This window comes from Neomonachus schauinslandi, chromosome 1, assembly GCF_002201575.2.
Source record: "Neomonachus schauinslandi chromosome 1, ASM220157v2, whole genome shotgun sequence".
Classification (NCBI taxonomy): domain Eukaryota; kingdom Metazoa; phylum Chordata; class Mammalia; order Carnivora; family Phocidae; genus Neomonachus; species Neomonachus schauinslandi.
In genome coordinates, this window is record NC_058403.1 from 117,646,380 (window position 1) to 117,672,746 (window position 26,367).

At 37.8% G+C, this 26,367-nt stretch overlaps 1 protein-coding gene across 2 annotated transcripts in view; it reads left to right on the forward strand.

Annotated features, from left to right (window-relative positions):
* Positions 1-15,901, forward strand: part of XRN1 (5'-3' exoribonuclease 1) — a 109,536-nt gene extending 93,635 nt beyond the window's left edge. Inside the window, exons 34-42 of one of the 2 annotated variants that reach the window (XM_044920343.1) lie at positions 173-234; positions 2,294-2,416; positions 2,882-3,038; positions 5,535-5,716; positions 7,302-7,415; positions 7,510-7,612; positions 13,092-13,130; positions 13,503-13,663; positions 14,218-15,901. In XM_044920343.1, coding sequence (XP_044776278.1) covers positions 173-234; positions 2,294-2,416; positions 2,882-3,038; positions 5,535-5,716; positions 7,302-7,415; positions 7,510-7,612; positions 13,092-13,130; positions 13,503-13,663; positions 14,218-14,520 — 1,244 coding nt within the window. In that variant the 3' untranslated portion in view covers positions 14,521-15,901. Of the gene's footprint in view, positions 1-172; positions 235-2,293; positions 2,417-2,878; positions 3,039-5,534; positions 5,717-7,301; positions 7,416-7,509; positions 7,613-13,091; positions 13,131-13,502; positions 13,664-14,217 lie in introns of both variants that reach the window. The other variant, XM_044920347.1, reaches the window with a different exon arrangement.
* Positions 15,902-26,367: the final 10,466 nt, after the last annotated feature.

The following is a 26,367-nucleotide window of genomic DNA, read 5'->3' on the forward strand; positions in this document are numbered from 1 at the left end:
TATCTCTTCTGTTCCTCTACAGGTTTTTCAAAATGAGGGCCTTTGTCTTCTTAGAATTCTTTGAATGTTCAAAACAGCAACATAGTACCTTGCTGTGGCAAATATATGGTAAATTTAACTGCTTTGTAGCAATATTTTTCACTTACCAAAATTCTTATTTTCTTGTTTTTAGTTAAAGAAGAGTGTAAGAGTCCTAAAACTGAGAGTCGGTTACAAAAAATGTCAAATAAGCAGGTAAGCTATCTTAAATCATATTTCTAGTAGCCAACTTTTTGTTACAATTGGTAGCTCTGAATTTTGCAGCCCAAATCCATAAGGTGGGGGCTCCTGGGTGGCTCAGTCATTAAGCATTTGCCTTCGGCTCAGGTCATGATCCCAGGGTCCTGGGATCGAGCCCTGCATCGGGCTCCCTGCTCCGCGGGAAGCCTGCTTCTCCCTCTCCCCCTGCTTGTGTTCCCTCTCTCGCTGTGTCTCTCCCTGTCAAATAAATAAAATCTTTAAAAAAAAACAAAACAAAAAAACAAATCCATAAGGTGTGTGACAAGAAGGTTGCTGAAGTATAGCAACTGCCTGACTTGGATGGGAGGTTACACAACTAGAATCAGGATTTTGCACTATACACACACACACACACACGTATATATACATACATATATATTTAATAGTTGGGTGGCCTTGAGCAATTCACTATACCTCTCACAGCCTCAACTATCTTCATCTTTAAAATGGAGTAAAAATAGATCACTTGGCTCACTCCATATATGTGGTCTGTATATACATACCATACCTACATACATACGAACATACCTACATACATGAATGTATGTATATATGTATAAAATATGTGGAAATAATGTGTATGTATTCAGTGAATCATTTAGAATCAATATAGCAAAGTTAATGGTTAATTCTGTGGAGTAGCTTGGTAGGAGGAAGCCGAGATCATTTATGTTTTACTTTGTATAGTCTCTGCTGATTGATAAGGAGAATATACACATTTTTTTTTAAAGATTTATTTATTTATTTGAGAGAGCGAGAAAGAGAGAGAGAGAGTACACAAGAGGGGGTAGGGTTAGAGGGAGAAGCAGGCTCCTCGCTGAGCAGGGAGCCCAATGCGGGACTCAATCCAGGGACTCCAGGATCATGACCTGAGCCGAAGGCAGTTGCTTAACCAACTGAGCCACCCAGGCACGTGAATATACACATTTTATAATCCAAGAATAACAAATTTTTACTCTAAAAACATTCACATACACTTACAGTATATGTATTTTCTATATGCATATTATTATCATACAAAGTTTTTTAAAAATCTCTTATAAGCTAGTAATGTATCAAATTTATAAAAGACATCTTAGCAGAATATTCAGCACATAACAGGGTCTCAGTAAATGGAACCCATTAATATTTAGATACCAGGAAATGGTTGACTTTTAAGGCCCTCTTTTTCTGAAACTCTTAGCTATAATTTCCTTTCTTCTAGAGAAGGGATTTATAAACTTTTTTATGGATTCTTTCTCAGAATAATTTTTTTTTTTAAGATTTTATTTATTTATTTGACAGAGAGAGACAGCGAGAGAGGGAACCCAAGCAGGGGGAATGGGAGAGGGAGAAGCAGGCTTCCTACTGAGCTGAGAGCCCGATGCCGGGCTCGATCCCAGGACCCTGAGATCATGACCTGAGCCGAAGGCAGAGGCTTTAACAGCTGAGCCACCCAAGCGCCCCAGAATAATGTTTTTAATGCTAAAATAAAATACATAAGGTTTGAAAGAAAATTAATTATATTGAAATACAATTAGAATCACCTCTATTGCCTACATTCATAATTGAAGGAAAACTTTTAAATTCATATAGAAGTTAAATCTTTGAAGATAAAGATCTAAGTTTTTTCCTCATCCAAGTTTATAGGTCCCCTTCTTATGATATAAAAGAAAATGGCACATAAAAAATTGGCAGCAATTTATTTACAACATTATTAAGTAACAGCTATTTTATTTGCACAGAAAGCTCATTCTTACTCTTTTATAGATGCTTGGAGGGCCTGCCCAATGTAATATTAAGCTATTGAAGAGAAATGAAAGTGCAGAAGTGTCAGAAAACCAGAAGGTTGTGACCAGTTACCCAAATGCTATTGATAAGGTAAAAGACCATTTATTCAATTTCTCTTCCCGAACTTTAGCACCTGGGAAGATGATTAAGTGAACATTAAATGATCATTTTTGTACCTAAAATTCTTAACTTTTTCCATGTCCTTATATTTTCATCTTCATGCACAAAATATTTATTCTTTTAGCCTAACCCTGGAATTGAGAACTTTTTAGCATCCTTGAATATCTCCAAAGAAAATGAAATACAGTCATCTCATCATGAAGAGCCTCCAAGTGAAGAACTTTTGTCACCACAATCATTTGCTATGGTTTGTATTTTGTAGGAGCTTTTACACTATAGTAATTTCACTGTTGTGGCCTATGCGTACATGCCCCATGCAACTGTTAAACAGTTTTGTCTCTCATGTACTGGTATGTTACATCATTATTGTCATTTTGTGAGGAAAACCAGGCTGCCCTGGGCAATTTAGCTGTTTGTTTGTTTGTTTTCCTCTTTAAACCATATAGCTCCCTTGCTTTTCAAACATTGCTACCAGGCAATTTGGTTAGGTTAAGCAGAAGGATTAAGTATTGTTTCTATGGCAGGAAATGTGGGTATTTTTTTTTAACTCTAGACTGTTGATTTTGCTTAATTCCTTTCTGAATGTAGTTACCATCTTAATTTTTAACAATGGAACTCATTAAAAGAAGGGTTTATAAGCTCTGTAAGTCTGATGTTAACTTTTCTCTACCTACCCCCACCATCTCCATACCAATCATTTTCAAAACAGAAGGGAACTCGGATGCTTAAAGAAATACTAAAAATTGATGGCTCTGATGCTGTGGACCATAAAAATGAAATGAAGCAGTTTGGTAACGAAGTCACTGTTTCCTCTAATAGAAGAGATGAATATGGACCTTCCTCCCAGGCTAAACAAAATAAGAAATTAAGTACGTAAACTAAGTACTATTACTAACAACCAATATCATTTCAAAACTGCGATTCATTTGGGGTTTTTTTTGTCATGTGTTTTTTGAAGATAAAACTACTTACTTTTTTTTTTTTTAAAGATTTTATTTATGTATTTGACAGAGAGAGACACAGTGAGAGAGGGAACACAAGCAGGGGGAGTGGGAGAGGGAAAAGCAGGCTTCCCGCTGAGCAGGGATCCCAAAGTGGGGCTCGATCCCAGGACCCTGGGATCATGACCCAAGCCGAAGGCGCCCCCAAAACTACTTATATTTTTAAAAGAGTATAATTAAGAGTAACAAATAAGAGTATAATTTTTATGCTTGTGTCATTAAATAATAATAGAACTATGTAACCAATAGACCTATAGTCCCTGTCTTGTGATTACTTAAATTGTGCTATTGCAGATACTCATTCTGTAGTACCCAAACCTAGAAAAGTTTTCACATTCTAGTTTTTTTCTCAGTAATTTAAAAACAGTTATGTTACTTTAAATACATTATTTAACTTTACTAAGATTTTAAGATTTTTTTTTCTATTTACAAAATGAGAATAACATTGCAAATGACTTATGATAATTATATGATACATATAAAGCAGTTAGCACTGTGTCTGGCATATTATAGGTACCAATAATTGATACTAATACTATGTTACAATAGCTTGACCAACATAAAAATAGAAAAAACTATAAAATCAATTAAAAATAATTAATGGAGGGGTGCCTGGGTGGCTCAGTCGGTTAAACGTACAGCTCTTGATTTTGGCTCAGGTCATGATCTCAGGGTTGTGGGATCAAGCCCTGCATCAGGCTCTGCGCTGGGCAAGGAGCCTGCTTGGGATTCTCTCTCCCTTACCCTCTGCCCCAAACCCCTTTCTCTCTCCCTCTCTGGGGAAAAAAAAAAAAATTAATGAAGGTAGACATTGGAAAGTAGGTACTTAAAACTGTGAAGCCTGTAGCATACCATCTGGCACATAGCCAGATTTTAATACACGTCCATCATTGCTCCTGCTCTCTGTGTCCCCTATACTTTAGTATTTTGCCTGTGTAAATTATCTGCAGAAGCCTCCTAGGAAGAATGACTGAATATAAAAGTAAGTGGGGACAGAAGTTTCTAGAGGTAAAACATTTTGAAATAAACAGATATGAGTTCATTAAGGATCGAAATCAGAGCTTAGCTTCATTTATTTTCTATTTTAGTGAATATTAGAATAAATAATTTAAAATTCCAGTAACTATTAGGAAACTATCATGGTGACATACATGCTCTTAAAAAAGAACAAAATAAAAATTTTAAAACAAAACTGGAAAAAGATGGTTCCACTGTCAAAAACAAGTAACTTTATTTCAGAATAGTGAAGAATATCATATCTCTTAGAGTCAAGAGCTCAGAATCTAGCCCAAATTACAGAGCTAATAAGTTCTGTGACTTTGGACAAGCCACTTAGCTTTTTTTCATCTTTAATAATAAGAGGCTTAGTTTCATTCTTCAGTGGGATATGCTCTTGTTCTATTTTTGTTGATCATAAAGAAAGTGAACTTTTAGAATGTTTTTATCATCTTCTATAAAAGCACTTTTTAAAAGGGTTACTTTTATTTTAAGATTTTATTTATTCATTTGAGAGAGGAAGAGAAAGAGAGAGCACAAGCAGGGGGAGCGGCAGGTAGAGGGAGAAGGGGAAGCAGGCTTCCTGCTGAGCAGGGAGCCCGATGCGGGACTCGATCCCAGGACACTGAGATCATGACCTGAGCCAAAGGCAGATGCCCAACCGTCTGAGCCACCCAGGCACCCCTAAAAGGGTTACTTTTAGAAAAACTTCTAAGCAGCATCATTTGGGAGCAACAAAACCGTTTATCCATGTGTCTCAGAATGTAAGATGGAATTTTGACAAGTAAGACTGAAGCCAAAGCCTCAAAACTTAGGTATTCATTGCAAATCAGCTCAAGAAAACTGCTTGTTCAAATTTTGCTTTGCTCAAACATAACTATATAGTCATTGATCTCTCAAGATGTCAGTTTTTGGTAGTCTGCTACTTATCAAATTTTAAAATCTTTATCTTAGTCATGTACCATTAATCAGTTATAATCATCTAAAAACCTCTATTGAATTCTTGGTAATTTTAGGAAATACTGAATAATTCCTATATTTGCTTCATGAGAGATTCCTCTATTATTTTTTTTTTAAGATTTTATTTATTTGAGAGAGAGAGTGAGAAACAGCATGAAAGGGGAGAGGGTCAGAGGGAGAAGCAGGTGTGGGACTCGATCCCGGGACTCCAGGATCATGACCTGAGCTGAAGGCAGTCGCTTAACCAACTGAGCCACCCAGGTGCCCCAAGAGATTCCTCTTTTAACCTTTTAACAATTTTCTGCTTGCTGTCTATAAAACCCTATAATAATCACACAGTTCAATATATAATTTTATACATATTTTATATATATATATATATATATATCCTTTTCTGTTTTTTGGTAGCATCTTATATGAATAAGCCTCACAGTGCTAGCGAATACCATAATGTTCAGCCTATGGACCATGTGTGTTGGCCTGCTCCCAGCCATATCCCTCCTGTGTCCACACCAGTAACTGAACTTTCTCGAATTTGTTCCCTTGTTGGAATGCTACAACCAGATTTCTCCTTTCTTAGAACACCACAGGTATAGTATACTACTGTTCCATTTATATAACTTCTTTAACTCTGAACTTAAATAAATCGACTGAAAATCTTTGTCAAAAATAATAAATGGAGCTGGGTTTTTTTGTTTGTTTTTTTTTACTTTATGAGCAGCATAGATTTTTACTTCCCACTATGGCTCACTCACATTTATGCCAGAGCCCACAGAGATGCTGACAGAGAGGAACCTGGGCACCACGTACCCTGGACAGATTGATAGAGCTAGGGATCTTGGTCTACAGCAGTAGTTTTCAAAGTTTTGGCCTCATAAACTCCCACTTTTTTTTTTGAAGACCCCCCAAATTTTTGTTTACTTGTGTTATGTCCTTATTAACTCTATTGGAAATTGAAACTAAAAAAAATTAAAAATATTTATTAAAAATAACTTCAAAAATTTAGTGGAAGGAGGAGCACTGCTCTACAGTTTTGCAAATCTTTTCCATCCCTAGCTTAACGGAAGAAGCTAGATTCTCATATCTGCTTCTTAATATCAATCTCTTATGATATGTTTTGGTTGAAATACCTGAAGAAAATCTGGCCCCAGACGGATTGATAGAGAAAGGGAGAGAATTTTAATAACCTTTTCAGATAATGGATATTTTTTGATACTACATTTAAATGTGGTATTTTCTTAGAAGTTAGTTGCAATGTAGAACCTAAGCTATATCAGTGAGTTTTCTGTCCTCTGTATACTTGTGAGAAACTAAGAGTGGAAAGGGCAAATAGCACTTTAATATTATTATGAAAATAGTTTCGACCTCAAGGACCTCCTGAAAGGGTTTCAGGCTCCCCAGATTGCACCTTGAGAACCACTTACTACAGGAAAGGTTGTTTTATCCTCTTTATATCCAAGTTCTTGATACATTCTCACCTAAAACAGAAAGCAATCTTAAACTAATATTATTACATAGAAATGACTACCTTCTTAAAAAAGTAGAATTTAAAAAAAATTTTTTTTTGTAAAAGAAAATAATGTATAATAGAGAGTTATAACTTAAATGTGAACATAAAATTGGTCATTACCACTAAGTCTTTTAGATTTTGGCAGTTAATTCATATTAATGAAATATCTGCTATTCGGAGGACAGTGTAAAGCAGGAGTCAGCAAATTTTTTTTCAAGGGCCAAATAGTAAATATTTTAGGCTTTATGGTCTCTGTCACAGCTACTCAGCTGGGCTGTTATGGTATGAAAACAGACACAGGCAATACATGAAAGAATGGACTTGGCTGTATTGCAAAAAAACAAACAAACAAAAAATCTTATTTACAAAAACGAGCAAAAGGCCCAGTTTCCAGTCCTTGGTATAAAGAAAAAATTTTGTTGGCTTTCATTTGCATTAGGATTCTTGACCCTTCAGCTAGCTTAAAGAGCATTTTATTTTGTAAACATTGCAAGATAAGGAAACAATTCTAAAGTTTTTGCAGGGCAACCCAAAACTAAATTGATTGCTCTTTTGAATTTTTGAATTTTTTACAGAATGTCACATGCTTGTTTAGACTAAGCTTGGGGGAGGAGGTCAATATCCTAGAGAGATAACTTCATAGACATTCATATTCTCTTTTTTAGACAATGACAGTTTGCCAGGTAAAATTATCTAATGGCTTACTGGTACATGGGCCACAGTGCCATTCTGAAAATGAAGCCAAGGAAAAAGCCGCACTTTTTGCTTTACAACAATTGGTAAGAATTGATCATGACTTCTCTACTAAACTTTCAATTAATCTCTATAGATGTTTTGGTTCCATTGTCTTCTAACTTTTAAATACTTCCATAGGGCTCCTTAGGAGTGAATTTCCCTTTGCCTCCACCAATATTTCCAAATTATCCTCCTGCTGTACCACCCGGAACCATTCCTCCAGTTTTTTCTCAACCTACTGGTAAGGTATTTGGCTCTTCTGATTATTTGTTATTGGGGTGCCTGCGTGGCTCAGTCAGTTAAGTGTCTGCCTTTGGCTCAGGTCATAATCCTGGAGTTCTGGGATCAAGTCCTCATCAGGCTCCTTGCTCAGTGGGGAGTCTGCTTCTCCCTCTCCCTCTGCCTCCCGCCTCATGCTCTCTCTCTCCCTCGCTTTATCTCAAATAAATAAATACAATCTTTAAAAAATAAAATAAATATTTGTTACTGAGTTACTGTTTTTAGAAAGTTATTTTAAGAAGCATCATTTTGAGAAAACCAAAAAATTTCTTTAAATGTCTAATGAATATAAGAAGGAATTGGGAGAAGTAAGTCTGAAACCAGAGCCTGCAGATTCATCTAGAAATATCATTCCCCTTCTACAGCTTCCAGTGTGGCTAAAGTAGGACTGTTCTTTGTTCTGGGCAGCCCCTTATTCCCCAGTAGCTGCCAACAGATGAATTTGGGTTTAAGTCAGACATCAAAACACAGGTGGGGAAAGGGGAGAGAAAACAGAGTGGAAGGGAAGGAATAAACAGATAAGGCTTTGAAGCTGTGAATATGAAACTGCCCTTGATGATGAAGGAAATGAAGAATGAAGGAGTTTTTAAGCTTACTGTGTATCTCTTAATATTCTCTTAACTATCATCCTCCTTCAAATATAGAGCCTGAGTTATCAAGCAGGTAGCTCCCTGCTTCCTGTAGCCATTTGGGGTCTTCCTGATGTTCTGAGGGAATGAAAAGATCACTGTGGAATCAGGATGGTTTTTGTCCAGGCTCTTTTATTAACTGACTTTGAGAAAATCATGTAAGTTCTTTGGAACTCCATTTTCTTATTTATGCTAGACTGTATCCAGGATTTCTTTGAGACTACCATTTTGTAATTATATGATTCTAAATCTTTAGCTCATTAAACATGTCTTTTATCACCTCTTTTTCCTAATAGCATTTGGCTTCTTTATATCCTAATCATTATCATTTTAAAACCAATCATTTGTTTATTTCAAGTTTAGAAAATTTCTGAGCCTACTGTGTGCCAGGTATTATTCTAGGAGCTCTATATATCTAATCTTCACTACAAGCATTAGAAAATTTAATAATGCTGATTAAACAAGTTTTCTCTTTGCCCAAACTACATGAAACTGAACAATAAATGATTTTAAAAGTATAAACCTACAAGGACAGAGAGGTGAAAGAGGAAATACCAGCAGATTAGAAATTTGAAAAGAGTTTGTGATAAGAAAAGCAATTGAAGGAGTAGTAACTAATTTCACAGAGCAGTGGTAAGTTGCAAACTAAAGTATCTTAATGAGTTGATGAGCAGCTCAGCCCTCATAAATCCCAAGAGATTCAGAACTTGGAAGTGTTAAGAAGCTATCAGAGCTTCCAGAGAGGCATGGGCTGAAAAGAGGATTGTTTCAAAGTCTATATTTGGAGGAATGCAACTCCTCCTCAGATCCCTCCCCCACACAGCCAGGCAGTTGCCTCTTCAGGCAGAGCACTGGAGGTATGTTCTCCAGAGGGCTCCCTAAATATGGGGACACCAGGCACAGAGTAGAGATATAAGGCTGAAAACTGATATTAAGGTAAAACTCCTTTTCCCCAGCCTATTCTCAGTTTGTAGCCAGCCATAGCTCATATAGGAAGTGGGAAGATGGTTCTTTTCAGAAATTCACTGGACTCTAAAGAAAGTGACTGGTGACTTTTGGAAGATATTCCAACCAAAAGGCTGGCTCAGGGGCGCCTGGGTGGCTCAGTCGTTAGGCGTCTGCCTTCGGCTCAGGTCATGATCCCAGGGTCCTGGGATCGAGCCCCGCATCGGGCTCCCTGCTCAGCGGGAAGCCCGCTTCTCCCTCTCCCACTCCCACTGCTTGTGTTCCCTCTCTCACTGTGTCTATCTCTGTCAAATAAATAAAAGCTTTAAAAAAAAAAAAAGGCTGGCTCACTACCAAGTAAGAAGTGGATCTCTCTAGGACTATTCTAGAGAGAAGCCCTCAAGTCATGTAGCTCCTTAACACAAACACTGCTTCTAATCACAGTTTTAGTGCCTTGCTCTTTAATATGAATAGATACTAGACTGTGAGAGATCCTGAACATTTTGGGGAAATCTCTAAAATTAAAAGAGACAGCCCAAAATAAAGAGAAATGAAAGGGACCTAGAAATAGAGATAATGTAGGAAATAAGACTTCAAAGATAGCTCATAGTTAATATACTTAGATAAAACAGTATTGCAACCAAAACATAAGAAAGAATGTAAGGGGGGGAAAAAAAGATTAATTGGAGAATAAGAACTAAATTGTTAAGTTGAAATTTTAAATTCCAATAGATAAAGCTTTAGCAAAGCCAAAGAAATCTCAGGAAGAACAAGAGAAAAACTGGAAAATCAGAAAGAAGGGAGATTTAGAGGAAGAGTACACAGATCCGGTACCCATCTAATTGGAGTTCCAGAACAATAAACCAGAGACAAACGGAAAGGAAGAAAGTATCAAAGAAATAAGATAAAAACATTTCCTGGACTAAAGGACACGCAACTCTAAATTGAAAGGGCCACCAAATGCTTAGCACGGTGCATGAAAAGAGATAGAGATTGCCTTGAAATTGAGAATACTGGTGATAAAAAGGATGTCTGAAGAGAACTGGGAAGCATTTGAGCATTGAATACATCAAAATTCTGAGGCAAAATTAGTTTTATCAAAGATTTCTTTGTATAGCCAAACTGAATCTAGTGTAAGGTAGAATAAAGACATTTTTAGACATGCAGATCTACTTCTTATGCACCCTTTCTTAAGAAGCTAGAGGATTATAAACAAAGTAGCTGTAAGAGAGGGAGAGAAAGAAAAGGAGAAAGAAAAAAAGGAAGACACAAAGAAGGAAAGAAAAAAGAAAAGAAAAAAAACCATAAGACTACAGCACAAGAGATCTCGTATACTTACGCAACGAATGGAAGTCCCAGCATGTCAGCTGCTCAGCAGGTCTAGAAAGTAGTCCCAGTTGGAAGAGCAGAGGTGGGGTCTTGGAAGGTAAGATAGTTATCTGATAAATGGGTGGCATTTGGAAAAACATCAAGGATAAGTACATAGAAGATCAAGAAGTTTTAAAAAAATAATTACTTTTAAAAAAGTAAAAAAAAAAAAAGTTTTATAAGAAAAGAACATAATCAGAGTACCCTGTTTGGCTCTGCAATGACAGTATTTACGCAACCACATACTGTAAACCCCACGTATATATTTAAACAAATATTGTGATACGTTTATATTGGAAGGACAGAGCTAGTAGTAAGGGGTGGTATAAAATAATTTTGATTTTGATCTACCTGAATTTTGATCTATCTTAATAGGAAGTCAGACCTAAAAATGCCTAACATTGAAAAATCAGTAGTAGTAGAAGCAAATTATTGAACAGTGGTGGAAATAAATAGCTAAAAACAGTCAAACCTGGGATATTGTACTATGTTGAAAATCTGTTTACTACAATGTCTATGTACTACTTTGACTTTTTAAGAAAATGTAATTTCTCTAAGGACATAAGTTCCTGAGTAGCAAAACTGGCATTCAAACCCAAGTCTTTCTGAATCCAAAGGCCATGCTTTTGTTACTGTACTGCACTGGCGTTTCTTTGCCTGTATAAACAATGGTTTAGTCATAAAATTTTTATGACTAAATAAATCTGATGTTTTCATATAGCTTAAGGGAGTAGGTTCACTGTGACTTCCAAAATCTAATTTGACAGCCTTTTCACTTTGAAAAATGAACCCAGTAACTATATATAAATTTTTAGTATAATTAGTATAATTATACACTTAACTGACTGAGCCACCCAGGCGCCCCTATTTATTTATTTTAGGGAGCCTGAGTGGCTCAGTCGGTTAAGCGACTGCCTTTGGCTCAGGTCATGATGCTGGAGTCCTAGGATCAAGTCCTGCATCGGGCTCCCTGCTCAGTGGGGAGTCTGCTTCTCCCTCTAACCCTCCCCCCTCTCATGCTCTCTCTCTCTCTCTCATTCTTTCTCTCAAATAAATAAATAAAATCTTTTTTAAAAAGATTTTATTTATTTATTTGAGAGAGAGCACCTGTGCCAGCAGGGGGAGGGGCAGAGGGAGAAGGAGAGGGAATCTCAAGCAGACTCCACACTGAGTGCAGAGCCCGACATGGGGCTCGATCTCACAACCATGAGATCATGACTGAGCAGAAAGCAAGAGTCAGAGACTCAACTGACCAAGCCACTCAGGCGCCCCAGGAATCTGATTGTTAACAAGCTCCACACGTGGATTTTTATGCAGTCACTACCAATACAGCATTTGGGAACTACTACATTAAACGACAAGTTTGGGACACCTGGGTGGCTCAGTCGATTAAACGTCTGACTCTTGATTTCGGCCCAGGTCATGATCTCAGGGTCGTGGGATAGATCCCCACATCAGGCTCCACTTTGGGCATGGAGCCTGCTTAAGATTCTCTTTCCTGGGGCGCCTGGGTGGCTCAGTCGTTAAGCATCCCAGGGTCCTGGGATCGAGCACTGCATTGGGCACCTGCTCCGTGGGAAGCCTGCTTCTCCCTCTCCCACTCCCCCTGCTTGTGTTCCCTCTCTCTCTGTCTCTCTGTCTGTCAAATAAATAAATAAAATCTTAAAAAAAAAAAAAAAAAGATTCTCTTTCCTTCTCCCTCTGCCCCTCCCTCCCCTCTAAAAACAAACAAACAAACAAAATACAGATTTCCTTGGGTTCCTCAAAAAATTAAGAATAGAGGTACCATATGATCCAGAATTTCCACTTCTGGGTATTTACCCAAAGAAAACAAAAACACAAATTCAGAAAGATGTATGCACGCTTATGGAAGAAACCTGAGTGTCCATCAAAGTAAAACAGAAAAACAAATGCCGTATGATTTCATTTATTTGTAGAATCTAAAACCAAACAGAAACAGACTCATAAATACAGATTAAACTGGTGGTTGTTAGAGGAGAAGGGAATGGGGGGATGGGCAAACACGTGAAGGGACTAAGAGGTACAAACTTCAGTTATAAAATAAACAAGTCACAAAGATGAAAAGTACAGCAGAGGGAATATATTCAATAATATTATAATAACTTTGTATGGTGAAAGGTAGTAACCACACTTATGGTGAGCACTTTGTAATGTATCTGTCAAATCACTGTTGTACACCTGATACTCATATTGTATGTCAGCTATACTTCAAAAAATACAGATTCCTGGGCCCTTCTGAGTCTGGTTGACTAGGCCTGCGTGCGGCCTTGCCCGGGAATCTGTATTTCACAAACTCCCCAGGTGATTCCAATACACAAATCAGTTTTGGAAACCACAATTCAGTGTACTTTTAAGAAACAAAATGTAATTTTTTTAAATCCTTTAATTACAAGTACTAGAATAGGAAAAAGAAAGATTCTACATGTCATATGAAAGTGATCAGAGTTCAAGACTTGAGCTTTTTTGGTTTTTTTGTAGGCTGGGATCACTATGGAAGCAACTTAGCATTGGGGGCAGGTGAGATCTTTAAGATTTCTCTCTTTGTGCCCTGGCTTTTCTCCCCCAAGGGACAGTTTCATGATCCTTTTATTATTTTTTTAAATAGTATCAAATATTCCTAAAGCTCATATAAGTATATGGTACTATTGGCCTTTGTAAGCCAGACAACATAATGACAAGGTGTCTTACGTAGATAGTTCATGGTCCTAACGGGGGCTCCCGAGGTGGAATGTTGTAAGCAAAATTAATCATAAGTTAAGTGTATGCCCATTGCCAAGATGGAAAAAAAAAAAAAAAACCACACAAAAGGGTAGCAGAAGGAGATCTTAAATTTTACGACTTTGATGATACCATTTTACTAAAAAAGAAATTGTCCATGATTTTTAACAGCTAATATAATGCCTTCATCATCTCATCTCTTTGGCTCCATGCCATGGGGACCACCAGTGCCAGTTCCTGGGAAGCCATTTCATCATACTTCATACTCTGGGACCATGCCCATGGCTGGGGGATTGCCAGGTGGTGTGCACAATCAGTTCATACCTCTACAGGTGAGACCTGAAAAGACAATTACTATATTTTTAAGAGAGTTAATTTGTTAATGCTTAAGAACTATTGAGAAGAATTTGTTTACTTAATTATTACTGACTGAATGCCAACCAGAAGCCCAGTACTGGTCTGGGTGCTAAGAATATATATTAATGACCAGTGGTCAGGGTGCCTGGCTGGCTCAGTCAGTAGAGCATGTGACTCTTGATCTCAGGGTCATGAGTTTAAGACCCACTTTGAGTGTAGAGATTATGTAAAAATATATATATATTTTTTTTTTTTTAAAGAATATACATTATGACCAGCAGTGACCAGTAATAATTACAGCAAGTAATACCCTTTTCTAGCACGAAGTGATTTTAAAATCAGGAATATAAATTTTCTTTATTTTTAAGTTATGGAGAATTTTAAAATTTCCTTTAATTTCTGAAGTCTGGTTTGGAGACTATAAGTGGAAGTCACAAGTCAGCATAATTGACAGATATTAGCAACATGGTTTATGACACTAGTTTTTTCTGTGTACATTGTTAATTAACGACACTTTTATTCCTTAAAGGTTACTAAAAAAAGGGTTGCAAATAAAAAGAACTTTGAGAGTAAGGAGGCCCAGAGTTCTCAAGCTACCCCGCTTCAGACTAGCCAGCCAGGGTCTTCCAATGTCACCAAAGTGATTCCACAGGAGAGTTCATCAGCCTCCTTAAAGTCCTCTCAGATTACTCAACCTGCATCTTCTTTTCAAGCTGAAGCTGCCTCCCAAGGCCATAGTATGTCTCATCACAAGTCCACACCAAGCTCATCTTCAAGAAGAAAATCAAGAAAACTGGCTGTCAATTTTGGCGTTTCTAAACCTTCTGAATAAATATGGTACTCGGAATTAAATTAATTTCTTTCCTTTCCACCCACGTTTTTAGAAATCCATATCTGTGTCTCATAAAAAATTAGAATGTGCTATTTTAAAATAATATGTTTTGATTAAAAATTTTCTTTTCAATTAAAATTTTTAATTGGTTGTCAGGCACTTTTCATGCTATATCAAATTGTGCATCTTAAACATGTGCAGTTTTACATCAGTTATACCTCAGTAAAGCTGTAAAAAAGAAAAACTAAATTAAACCTTGTGTTAAAATAGTATCAGTGGACTAAGCATTAAAATGTACCACTCTAACTCTTGGCCTCTCATCAATAGAAGTATCCTGAACTATGAATTAGACATCATAGTGCAATAATAATAAAAAAAATTGTTATGCTATTGAGGGATAATTAAATGGAGCATGAAAATTGGGCCTCAAGTGTAATCTCCTGAGTGGATTTTATTTCTCTTTTTAATGTGACAGGTTTGTCAGGAGAATGGCTCTTAAAGTATTTTAACTTATATTTTGTTTTCTCTGAGGGTCCTTTAGACCTGCTGTGAAATGATCACACTTGTTGTGGTGCTGCCAGTTTTGCTTTATTCTAAATTTTGTACCAAAGCAACTTTAGAATACTGATCAGAGTATTTCATTTAACTGCTTAGAACTATAAATAGCAATCTAGATTTGAGCAAGTAATTACAATTTTTTAGATTATTCAAGAACCAGCATTAGAAATTTCTAATAAAATTAAGTTTCAAAATCTACAGGGTACAAGGACTACAAATTAATCTTCTAATAGAATAAAGTAAAATATATTAATCATGTTAGTTGAAATAAATTGTGTTATTCTTTTGTATAGCTTTTTACCCGCTTAAACATATATGAGAGCTTCTTTGTTGGTCCATGTGTAGTGCTTCTTGAGACTGATGAAATTCTAATTTTTTAAAAAAATTCTGAGGTGTGCTAAATACAGGCACAATCAGTTTGTGATGTACTTTATTTACATGACAAACGCCTGTCTCATTCTGTTTCCATATTTTTAGCTTTATGCTGAACTGTTCAGTGACTCTGGCATTTTGTCTTTGCATGTCATGTATGGGTGTGTATTGTTCAAGCTGTGGCTGTTGAAATTATTTTAGAATTTATGAAAATTTCTCAGTGGTACCAGGGCCTGAGTTTTTACATGTATACACACACACACACACACACACACACACATTTATCCTTTAGTTTTTGTGATATGCTTATATTTTTAAGGAACTAAGTTATCATACTTTTTTGAAAAGTAGGAACCATAATGTTTATATGGAGCTGCTTATTATTATATCCAGTTTCATTTAACTCATTAAAAACCCTGCCATGAGTCTTAGTCTATTTGTTTTTTTTAAATGCTGGTATTGAACTAAATGGATTCCTTTCTCTAACTGCTGATTCAGAGTTTCTCTAAATGTTAAGAGGATATTTGTATATTAGTAGTGCCTTTAGTGTAAGAGATAAATGTTCATTATCTGTCATTTATTATAGTCATGTGAGCGTCTGTGATTTTATTTTCTGTTAATTTTCCAGATTCAGATGTTCATTGGTTCCCAGCATGTCCTTGTTGGGAATGTTTATCTGTAGTGGGATCTTGAATAATGAGGCTCAAATAATTCTCAGTGTTTGTCCTTAGTGTCTCACAAACTCTATATTTGTTTTGAAAGGAAATCTCTATTATGAGAATACAATACAAAAAAGTTAAATTGTGACAATAATGTTCTTTTAACATCTTACTACTTTAAAGTGTGTTAATATTTGTCACCTTATGTACCTGTGCAAACTCCAGCATTCAAGAATTGCCTCGCTCATTACTGCTATGTGGCCCCTCTAAAAACAGTGTACAACCCACATCTTTTTTAGAGTACAAAGGAAAGAGCATGTGCCATCTTCTGAAAACTCCCAAGATAAATTTCAACAAGCATATTGCCACTGAACCCATAAGGATATCACCCCAGTGTTTGAGCAAAGTGAGTTTATAATTCTACATGGATAGGCAGCAAAAGTGTTTTCTTTTTGTTCCTTCCTCCCTTTTTAAAAAACACACAGTATTCTAAAGGTCAAGATTGAAGAGAGATTAAAATAGGAAAGAGCTCGATAATGACTAGATTAGTGGGCAAGCCTTCATCTCTGTTCCTTTTCCTTTGTAGACCTGTTCCAAATATGGGCATGAGATCAATAGGAGATCAGCAGGACTCGTGCCTCCCTGTGCAGGACATAAGAAACAGAGACTATTTTTATCTCATGATAATCTCGAGGAGACTGGATTCGTTGATAGTATGGGAAACTTAGTTTTTCCCTCTTGGATGGGGCAAACTCAGACCAGCTCCAAGTTTAGAAATATGCCCATTTGACTGTTGAATCTGCTGTAAACTTTCTGTAAAAGCTGTGGTCTCTATAGGGCATAGGAGAGCAGAGTGCCCAAATTGCTTCATGCTTCCACGTAACTGAAGAAATTAAATCTAAATATTGTTACTCAGTAATTTCCCTCTTTTTTTTTTTGAGTGCATTAAGTGAAGTTTGAAATTGATTTTTCTAGTCTCATTGTTCCTTGTTACAATTGCCTGCATTACCTGATCATCACCTAGTTTTATAATTTGACAGAATGTATTAATTGATTTAAACATCATGTAGACGAAAATCTTAAACATCGGAGAGTCAGTTGCATGAAACATTAATTTTGCCTCTGTGTGTACCTTGGTTTCAATTTAAGATGTTCTTGCTTTTCAGAGGGATAAGGAGTTCTTTTAAAACTGAAAAGATAAGGTTTGTTTTTGTTTTTGTTTTTGTTTTTCTATTGGTGGGAGAGATGAACTCTTGATGCAGGTTTTTTGTTGTTTTTCCTTTCCTATGATCAGGTATTTGCTTTGGTTTTAGACTGTTATTTCCAAACTAATCTACAGTCTTCATTTAAGGGGAGAAGCAGTGAAGGAGGAGTTGGAAGAAGGAAACCAATTAAATAAGATATATCCAATCACTGCATTTTCAGACTATCTCTTTCTAGCTCAAGGAAATAGATAAGTTGCAGGAGCTTTTTTATTTACTCACTTTTTAATCATCTGTTCTATTTGTATTAATGAATCATACGTTTTTGTAGTGGTTGTCTAATTTTTACCTTAAGGTAGAGAAAACTGTCCAGATCTCCATTGAAGTTAGGCCTAACGTGCTTTGTCTCATTGTTCAGAGCATCTTTTTTAAAGCAATAGTGTATAATTTCCCAGCTTTTCAAGCTTGCTGTCTTTCTTAGGATCACCTTGCTTCCAAATTGTGTTTTTACTATAGAGGAGAATTAATTTATTGGAGAGATATAACTGTGACAAGCATTCTCTACTTTAAAAAAAAATCACTTAAGTTCCTTTATCATTTTTCTAGAGCTAGTGGTAGTACTCAGACTGGCAGTGTTCTTTATATTTTGTAAGCTTTGTCAGTGGAACAGTGTTTTTCACAGGAGCTTCCTTTCCTAGTGAGGATAAAGCTTAAAATTCCAGAAATGAATATTTCAAACTGACCTGGTTCGTATTTCCATCAGACCTCGCCATATTCCACCAGGGAGCAGTAAGAGACAGTGTTGAAACAGACAGGCAATGGTACTGAGTCAGCAGGCGTGCGGAAGTGCCCGTTACCATACTGAGTTAACAGCTCGGGTATCACTCCTTTTTTTTTTTTTTTTTTAAGAGAGAGAGGGGAGAAAAATGTGTAAAATAGTTTTAGTAATTAAGAATATCAGCAATCTACAGCTGCTTTTGTGTTTGTATGTATGTCAGTGAACCAACAATTATGCCTTGCTCAGTCAATGCATTCAGCCATCTCAAGTGCAATTTGTGATGGAGACTCTGGTTTCCAGTAGATAGTTTTACATAGTTAAACCTGTAAAAATTAATTTTTTTCCAGCAGTACATCCATTGCTATTGATTTCAGCAATGGTATACTATTAAATTGCCTAGGCCAAATAATTAAGTTTATACAGATGTTTTAGTAATTTGAAGCCAAATTCTCATACTATTTCTCATGAAATAAAAAGACTGAGAATTTGGTCCACAGTTTGCTTTAAGTTATTTTATTTTATTCCTTTCCCTTTATAGCTAAGGGACTTTTTCCTTTGTTTTGGGGTTTGGGGTTTTTTGTTGTTGTTTTGTTTTGTTGCCTCAGGTCTCTTACATTTTCTTTTGCTTGCACCCAGTTGCTTCTTTGAGGGTTTTCCTCTATTTTGATATATGAATAATAAATAGTGTGCTGTATCATCAAAGTGTTCAACACTCTGTTCATTTAAACAATATAATTCATACATATATACCTTAATTCATTTCTTTTCTCACATAGCTATTTTATAAATAACTGGACTTTTTCATTAGATCTTATACAGAGCAGTATTTTATTAAAAATTCAAAAGGGAAGACTTTTATGTGCTCATTTTGTAGTTTTTGTTTTTTAAATATCTTTACATTGTCTGCAATTAAAGTGTTTTAAACTTGCATTGTAATGGACTCCGAATGTATTTTTGTGTTAAGTTGTACATTTGTAGATCTCTCGCATGAAGTTAGCCTCAAAATGTTGTGCAGAAGGATTTTAAAATAAGAGTCACTGAAAGAGTTTAAACATCTATACATGTTAAATGCTATATGGATTTTAATTAAACACTTGAGAATGATTTCAAAAGCTGTTTGTTCTTGTATATTTGCATTGATATCAAAAGTAGAAACATTACAGTATTCACTTAAACCCTCTATCTTTTTATATCTGTATTTTGAATTTATGTCATTTAGAGTAAACAGACAGATTGGTTGGTGGAAAAAGTCTGAAGATTGTAGATTCAGAAGGCCACTGTTCAGAACCTTACTCTACTTATTACTAGTTGTAAATAAGTTGTTATCATATTAGCATTGCCAAGTTATGTAAAGCCAAAGCCTCAGTTTCTTCATCTTTTAAAGGATGAAAACACTCTGTTGTTAAAATGTATAAAGCACTAGGTACATACTAGGTGTATTACAAATGTTAGTAAATAAGGATTTGTCCTGTGTATATGAAAATCTATTAACTGGGTCCCAAACACAGAGTCCTCTGGATGGTGCCAAATACCTCTATGCTATTCCCACTGAGTCACTCTCCAGTATCTAGTTCATAGAGTCCTTGTGCTTCACTTGGGCATCTGGGATACTCTACTCTTTCTGTTCTTCTTTTTCCCTGTCACAATCCTCACTATCTTCTCTACCATGCAGGGGAAGGTTCTTACAGAGCCTCATAGAAAGAGGCTTTAATTTCTACTCATATGACTGGCGAATCTACAAGACTAACATCTTGCTAATATTAGCCATGTCTCACAATATAACTCCGATACATTCTCCCAATGGTATGGGTGGGAAGGAGTTGGAAAGAAGGGTTAAGGAGGGAAGAAAATTTCTTCCTACTATATCTGCTCCCAGTTCTGCCCGATAAACCTCAGACTGCCTCTACTGTTGTACTTCACTCAAGGTCCCAAGGAGCAATCACATCCTGATAGAGTATTTGGCCCCCTGATCTAGCAGGAGGCCTATAGATAGCTATTAGTCCAGCAGGAGGGACTTAGATAGCTATTTTTCCACTTCAATCCCCCAGACTGTCAGATCCTCACACTGAGATCCATAGTAACCACCCCTCTTCACCCCAACTCTACAGCATCCTTGGGGCTTCCCACCAGTCTTGGTACCAATCTTTTGATGTGAGCCTCAAAACTAAATGAACCAGGGCGTCTGGATGGCTCAGTCAGTTAAGCATCTGCCTTCAGCTCAGGTCATGATCCCAGAGTCCCAGGATCGAGCACCCTATCAGGATCCCCACTCAGCAGGGAGTCTGCTTCTCCTTCTGCCCCTCCCCCTGCTCATGTTGTCTCTCACTCTCTTAAATCTTAAAAAAAAAAAAAAATTTAAAACGAAAACCAAAACTTACTCAAGCTAGCTTAAGGAAAGGAAATTTGTTGCAAGAAATTGGGGCAATCTTACAGAATCCAATCCAGCTCTTAAAAAGATTTAAAAAAAAAAAAAAAGAAGGGCGCCTGGGTGGCTCAGTTGGTTAAGCGACTGCCTTCGGCTCAGGTCACGATCCTGGAGTCCCTGGATCGAGTCCCACATCGGGCTCCCTGCTCAGCGGGGAGTCTGCTTCTCCCTCTGACCCTCCCCCCTCATGCTCTCTCTCTCTCTCTCATTCTCTCTCTCTCAAATGGATAAATAAAATCCTAAAAAACATAATGTATGGGGATTAACATAAGAATAATAAAAAAAAAACCCTTACTGGCCAAACATAGTTCAGGAGTCACCTCAAAAAAAAAAAAAAAAAAAAAAAATCCTAAAAAACTAAAAAAAAAAAAGAATCCAATCCAGGAAGTACAATCAGGCCTCTCAGGAACTGAACCTTAGCGGGTTACTGTCCAGTTCACTCTGCCTCCTCTCCATGGGGCTCTAAGGCCTGTGGTGTCTGTAACTCTGTAAATCAGGTCACTTGTAGTAGGGGTGTGAGGGGAGCAGAGCGATGGGCAGGTCATTTTGAGAAACTGCCCTACTGGAGCTGTGAGTTGATAAGGAAATGCCAACCTCTCTAAGGCAGTCTCTTAAGCCACAACCACATCCTGGGCCAGCAGTCCTTAGGATTTTTCCATAAAAGAAGGCCTGCAAAACAGTTTTACCTTAATAGTAGCCGAAGCTCATGGAAGGACTTGCTTGCAAACAGCTCTCATAAGCCGGTCATCCCTGTTAAACTTCAACTTGGAAAATGGTTGCCTTTAGAATTTTCCAATGCTTTATGGAGTCACTGATTCTTACATTTGTAGGAGTCTTAGCCATGTTTCACTGAGTTCCTTGAGGATCAATAAAAAGTCTACTAATCACGAAATGCTTACTAAGTGCCTAATATCCCAAGCCAATGTTACAAATGGTTTACACAGTATGTCCTTTAATTCTCATAACCCTATCATGTAAATAGGTTTTACCTCTGTAGTAGTCTGACTCCAAATCCTAACTCTCTGTAGCACTTCACTATACTAGAAGGTTCAGTTTTCATAATCTAGTTTTTACATCAACACTGTGTAGTTAGTTTTATTATGAATAGATTCTCATTCATTTTATTTGCTCTTTATTGGTATCTTTTTTTTTTTTAAGATTTTATTTATTTATTTGACAGAGAGAGCCCAAGTAGGCAGAGAAGCAGGCAGATGGAGAGGGAGAAGCAGGCTCCCCGCCGAGCAGGGAGCCCGATGCGGGACTCGATCCCGGGACCCTGGGATCATGACCTGAGCGGAAGGCAGACGCTTAACCACTGAGCCACCCAGGTGCCCCCCCCCTTTTTTTTTTTAAGATTTTATTTATTTAACAGAGAGAGACACAGCGAGAGAGGGAACACAAGCAGGGGGAGTGGGAGAGGGAGAAGCAGGCTTCCCGCGGAGCAGGGAGCCCGATGTGGGGCTCGATCCCAGGACCCTGCGATCATGACCTGAGCAGAGGGCAGCCGCTTAACCGACTGAGCCACCCAGGCGCCCAACTATTTACTAGTATCTTTTAAGGGTTTAGCACAAGCATAGCACTAACAAATGTAAGACCTAGTCTTGACTACATTGACATAAAGTCAGTAGAAGAGAGACAAGTAAACCACCAGGCACAATACCAATATAACCAGTACACAAGAAGGGAACCTCACAGGCTGGGAAGGTTATCACGGTTTCTTGTCTGAGAAAAAGTACTTAAGTGAGGGGAGGAGACCAGTCAGGGCTGAGTTATGTGTGGTGCTGATTAAGAGAGGTCAGAGGTAAAATGGAGGCGAAGGTAGACACTAGATCATAAAGAACATTGCAGACCATGTTAAAGTGTTTGATTTTTATCCTAAAGGCTGTCTTAGTCAAAGCTGTTTTATTTCGATGTAACAAAATCCCAAACTAGCTCACGAAAAAATGAAATGAGGGTGGGAGTAGAAGATTTATCATATGGATGCAGGAAAATCGCCTAGAATCCAAGAGCAAGAACACAGCTGGGCTTCAAAGGGGCCTGGTCCAAGAACAAGACAGCTATCAGGACCATAGTCTCACCTCTGCCTATCTAACACGCATGGCTTCCATATTCCAGCTGTACACTGCTGCAGTTCCAGCAACCAGCCTAGTGTGTCTCCATCTCAACTCCAGATGGGCTGAGTTTGTGTCAGATGTTCACCTCTGCCTAGGCAAGTAAGGTCAACTAACACAAACATGCTGCTGTGGCCCATTCCTGTGGGGTAGTGTTCTCTAGAGCAAGAAGGGTCAGGATGCGAAGACATCTCCAGAATGCTCTTATATTAGGAGCTATTAATATGATTTTAAGAAGAGGTTATTTGCTTTTAGTATGAAAATGGGTGGCATTACATAGACTAGAAAGGAAATCATAGAAAGCTGTTTCAGTAATCCAAGTATGAATGAAGTAGCTGCACCAATTCTTAGAATCTCTTCTGTTGTTTAACACATTTGGATATCAAAGTGAAAGAAAAAATGTGGAATCAGGATCAACCTCTGACCCATTAATATTTTACCAGAGATCCTCTCTGGTATATTGCAATTCATGGCATATTTGGTCACAACGCCTTCCTGAGGAGAATTACTTTCTCCCATATTCTCCCGTATATGACCTGCTGAGTCTCTTTTTTGTCTAAGAAATATGAGTTCTTTCCAAGAAGTCTTTCTCAGCCTGATAACACTTCCTAGAATGTCAAACAAATATCGATTGACTTGTACAACCATATTCATGGATTATCAGGAGCATAAACTCCTATTTCTTACCAAGAATGTATCACCGAGTCAGACGTACTCTCTACCACAAGGTCATAGATTGCAGTGAAGTACTCTTTGCTTATTGTGTTAGAACCACCACATTCTACAAAAGACTATTGGGCACAAATTGATGGAGGAATCCCTTATGCCCAAGGCTGGGCATTACTCCACTGTTGTCAGTTTCTGGGCTTTACAGTTTGTATTCCTCACAGGTACAAGTCACTTATTAAGACATTAATTGTGCCTCCCTGAATATAGCCCTGAAGTTCTGTACTCAAGGCTCAGTACTAATAACAGTTACTACTTATGGGGTGTCCACTAGGTACCAGTCATTTTATATAACACTTTCATCCTCAAAAAAATAATTCTATAAAAATAGTATTAAATCACTTAACAAATAAGGCAATTAAGACACAAAGAGGTTAGCTTGTCCAAAGATATAGTACGTAACTGAGCTAAAATTCAAAAGAAATCTGTTGGATCCTCCAAACCCATGTTCCAGCTTACTTTCTCTTTTTAAATTAAATTTTAATTATACAAGTAATACATGGCTACATCTCCCACAAAGTTTTTTAAGCATGACATATAAGAGTAAAATCTTTTTGGCCGCCTTCTAGAGGTAATTCCTGAGAGAGTGGGGTGTGTATCCTTCCGGTCTCTTTTGATAATACACACTCTATCTGCACATATAACTACTTACAATTGTTTTTAATTTTTATTTTACATAAATGGCATCCTGCTTTATGCATTATTCTTAAATTTGACTTTTTCCCTCAAAGATCTCTGAGACTTGACCTGCTCTGCCACTCACTGCTATTCCCCTTCCTAGGCTACCTGCTTCTCTAAAAACCTGGCAGAATAAGAGCTAGTGCTGAACACCTCAGCACCAGACACCTTTAAGGGATTTTTTTTTTCTTTTTTCCAACATCTCATTACAAAAATTTTCTTTAAAAATAGCAAGGTTTAAAATATCATACATCCATATATACCCACCACCTAGATTCTACCATTAACACTTCACTTGCTTTATTACATATCCATCCATCTGTCCATCCACAGGAATTTTAATGGTAGAAGAGCTCCCTGAAGCACCTTGCTAAGTCATCTGCTCTGCCTAGGTTGTCGAATGACCAATATTATGCCTAACTGGATGAGTAGGGAGCAGTAGTAAAACTACCTCCGGAATCCAGTTTGTCAGATGTCAGCAGAGGTCTCCAGGCTAGAAAGGATATGTTCTAATGGGAAAGTGATCTATCAGGCAGGATATCCAAGACTACTTGACTGAAGAAATCACTCAGAACTGTCTAGAATTGTACCTAGGGTTGAAAAGACCGTAAGTTGCAATACATGTTGGACTGCCAAAGCAAGCTGTCATGAGTCCCTCCTTTTTTAGAGGGAGGCACCAAAAGAGTGCCCTCAAGAATCCAGATTGCCTTCGAGGAAGCCATCATGGTGGATAGCTTCCCCAAGTGGATCAGCGTCTTTCCCCTATCCAGCTCAAACCTGTGGAGTAACAGCCTGAGCCAGCTGTTTGCAGCGCCGGGATGGCAGTAACCCCTGTACAAAACCATAAGTCTATCTTTATTCCCTTTGACCTGGAGGAATTTGTTGTCAAGATCCTCATTGTGACTAAACCTCTAGTTGAGCAGGCTGAAAAGATAGATCTCTAGGTACAACGTCTCCATGTTTTATATCCCTCTATGTCTGACATTTTTTTCATGAAATGTGGCCAAAAATGAATGAATAAAACAATGTTTCAAAAAAAGAGCATTCTCGGGCGCCTGGGTGGCTCAGTTGGTTAAGCAACTGCCTTCGGCTCAGGTCATGATCCTGGAGTCCCGGGATCGAGTCCCACATCGGGCTCCCTGCTCGGCAGGGAGTCTGCTTCTCCCTCTGACCCTCCTCCCTCTCATGCTCTCTGTCTCTCATTCTCTCTCTTGCAAATAAATAAAATCTTAAAAAAAAAAAAAAAACAACAAAAAGAGAGCATTCTCGAGCACCTGGGTGGCTCAGTCGGTTAAGCATCCAACTCTTGATTTCGGCTCAGGTCATGATCTCAGGGTTGTGAGTTTGAGCCCTGCATCAGGCTCTGTGCTGGGTATGGAGCCTACTTGGGATTCTCTCTCTCCCTGCCTGCCCCACCTGCCCCCCCCAACTGCCTCACTTAAAAACAGCATTCTCTCAAAACTGGTTTCGACAACTTGCAGCAAAACTTAAGCATACAGCATTCTAGTTGCAGTTTTGTCTGTAGGGATTCTTCAGTTATGTTCATTTTAGGAATATGTTCCCACCTCAGTGGGAACAGTGATTCATGTTATTGGGCCTGTAACATGTAAGAGCAGACAGGCCAGTGTGGCATCCCCATGCACATCTGAGGCAGAAGTGTTCTTTCTGCAAAGAAAGAAAGAGGTGATACAGTACCAGGAGAGGAGAGCTTTCTGGCAGAAGGCAAGAAATTACTAGAGGACACGCCAGTGGGGAGCCGTGGTAGATTTGGTGGGGCTGGCAGTGCAGAAGGGAGAATCTGCAACACTACTTGAAGGATATACTTCGAAATAATATGTTCCACATGTATTAGTTGAGGGCCTACGATGTGCCAGGAAATTCAGGTTTTCAGGTAAGAACTCCAAAGAGAAAGAAAAGGAGGGCTCAACCAGCATACAGACTGTGTTCCCTTCATATAGAAGTGACTGTGTATTTATAACACAATGCTCCTACCTCATTCAGGACCCTAACGAGCAATTTTCTTTCTCTATTCTTTAATCAGAACATTAAAAAGTGGGCGCCTGGGTGGCTCAGTCGTTAAGCGTCTGCCTTCGGCTCAGGTTACGATCACAGGGTCCTGGGATGGAGCCCCGCATCAGGCTCACTGCTCCACAGGGGCCTGCTTCTCCCTCTCCCACTCCCCCTGCTTGTGTTCCTGCTCTCGCTATCTCTCTCTCTGTCAAATAAATAAATAAAATCTTACAAAAAAAAAAGAACAATAAAAAGTAGGTTGGCATGATTTCTAAGCAAAGAAGGACTTTTGACAGGGAATTTTGCTCTTTTCCTTCACTGCAAAACA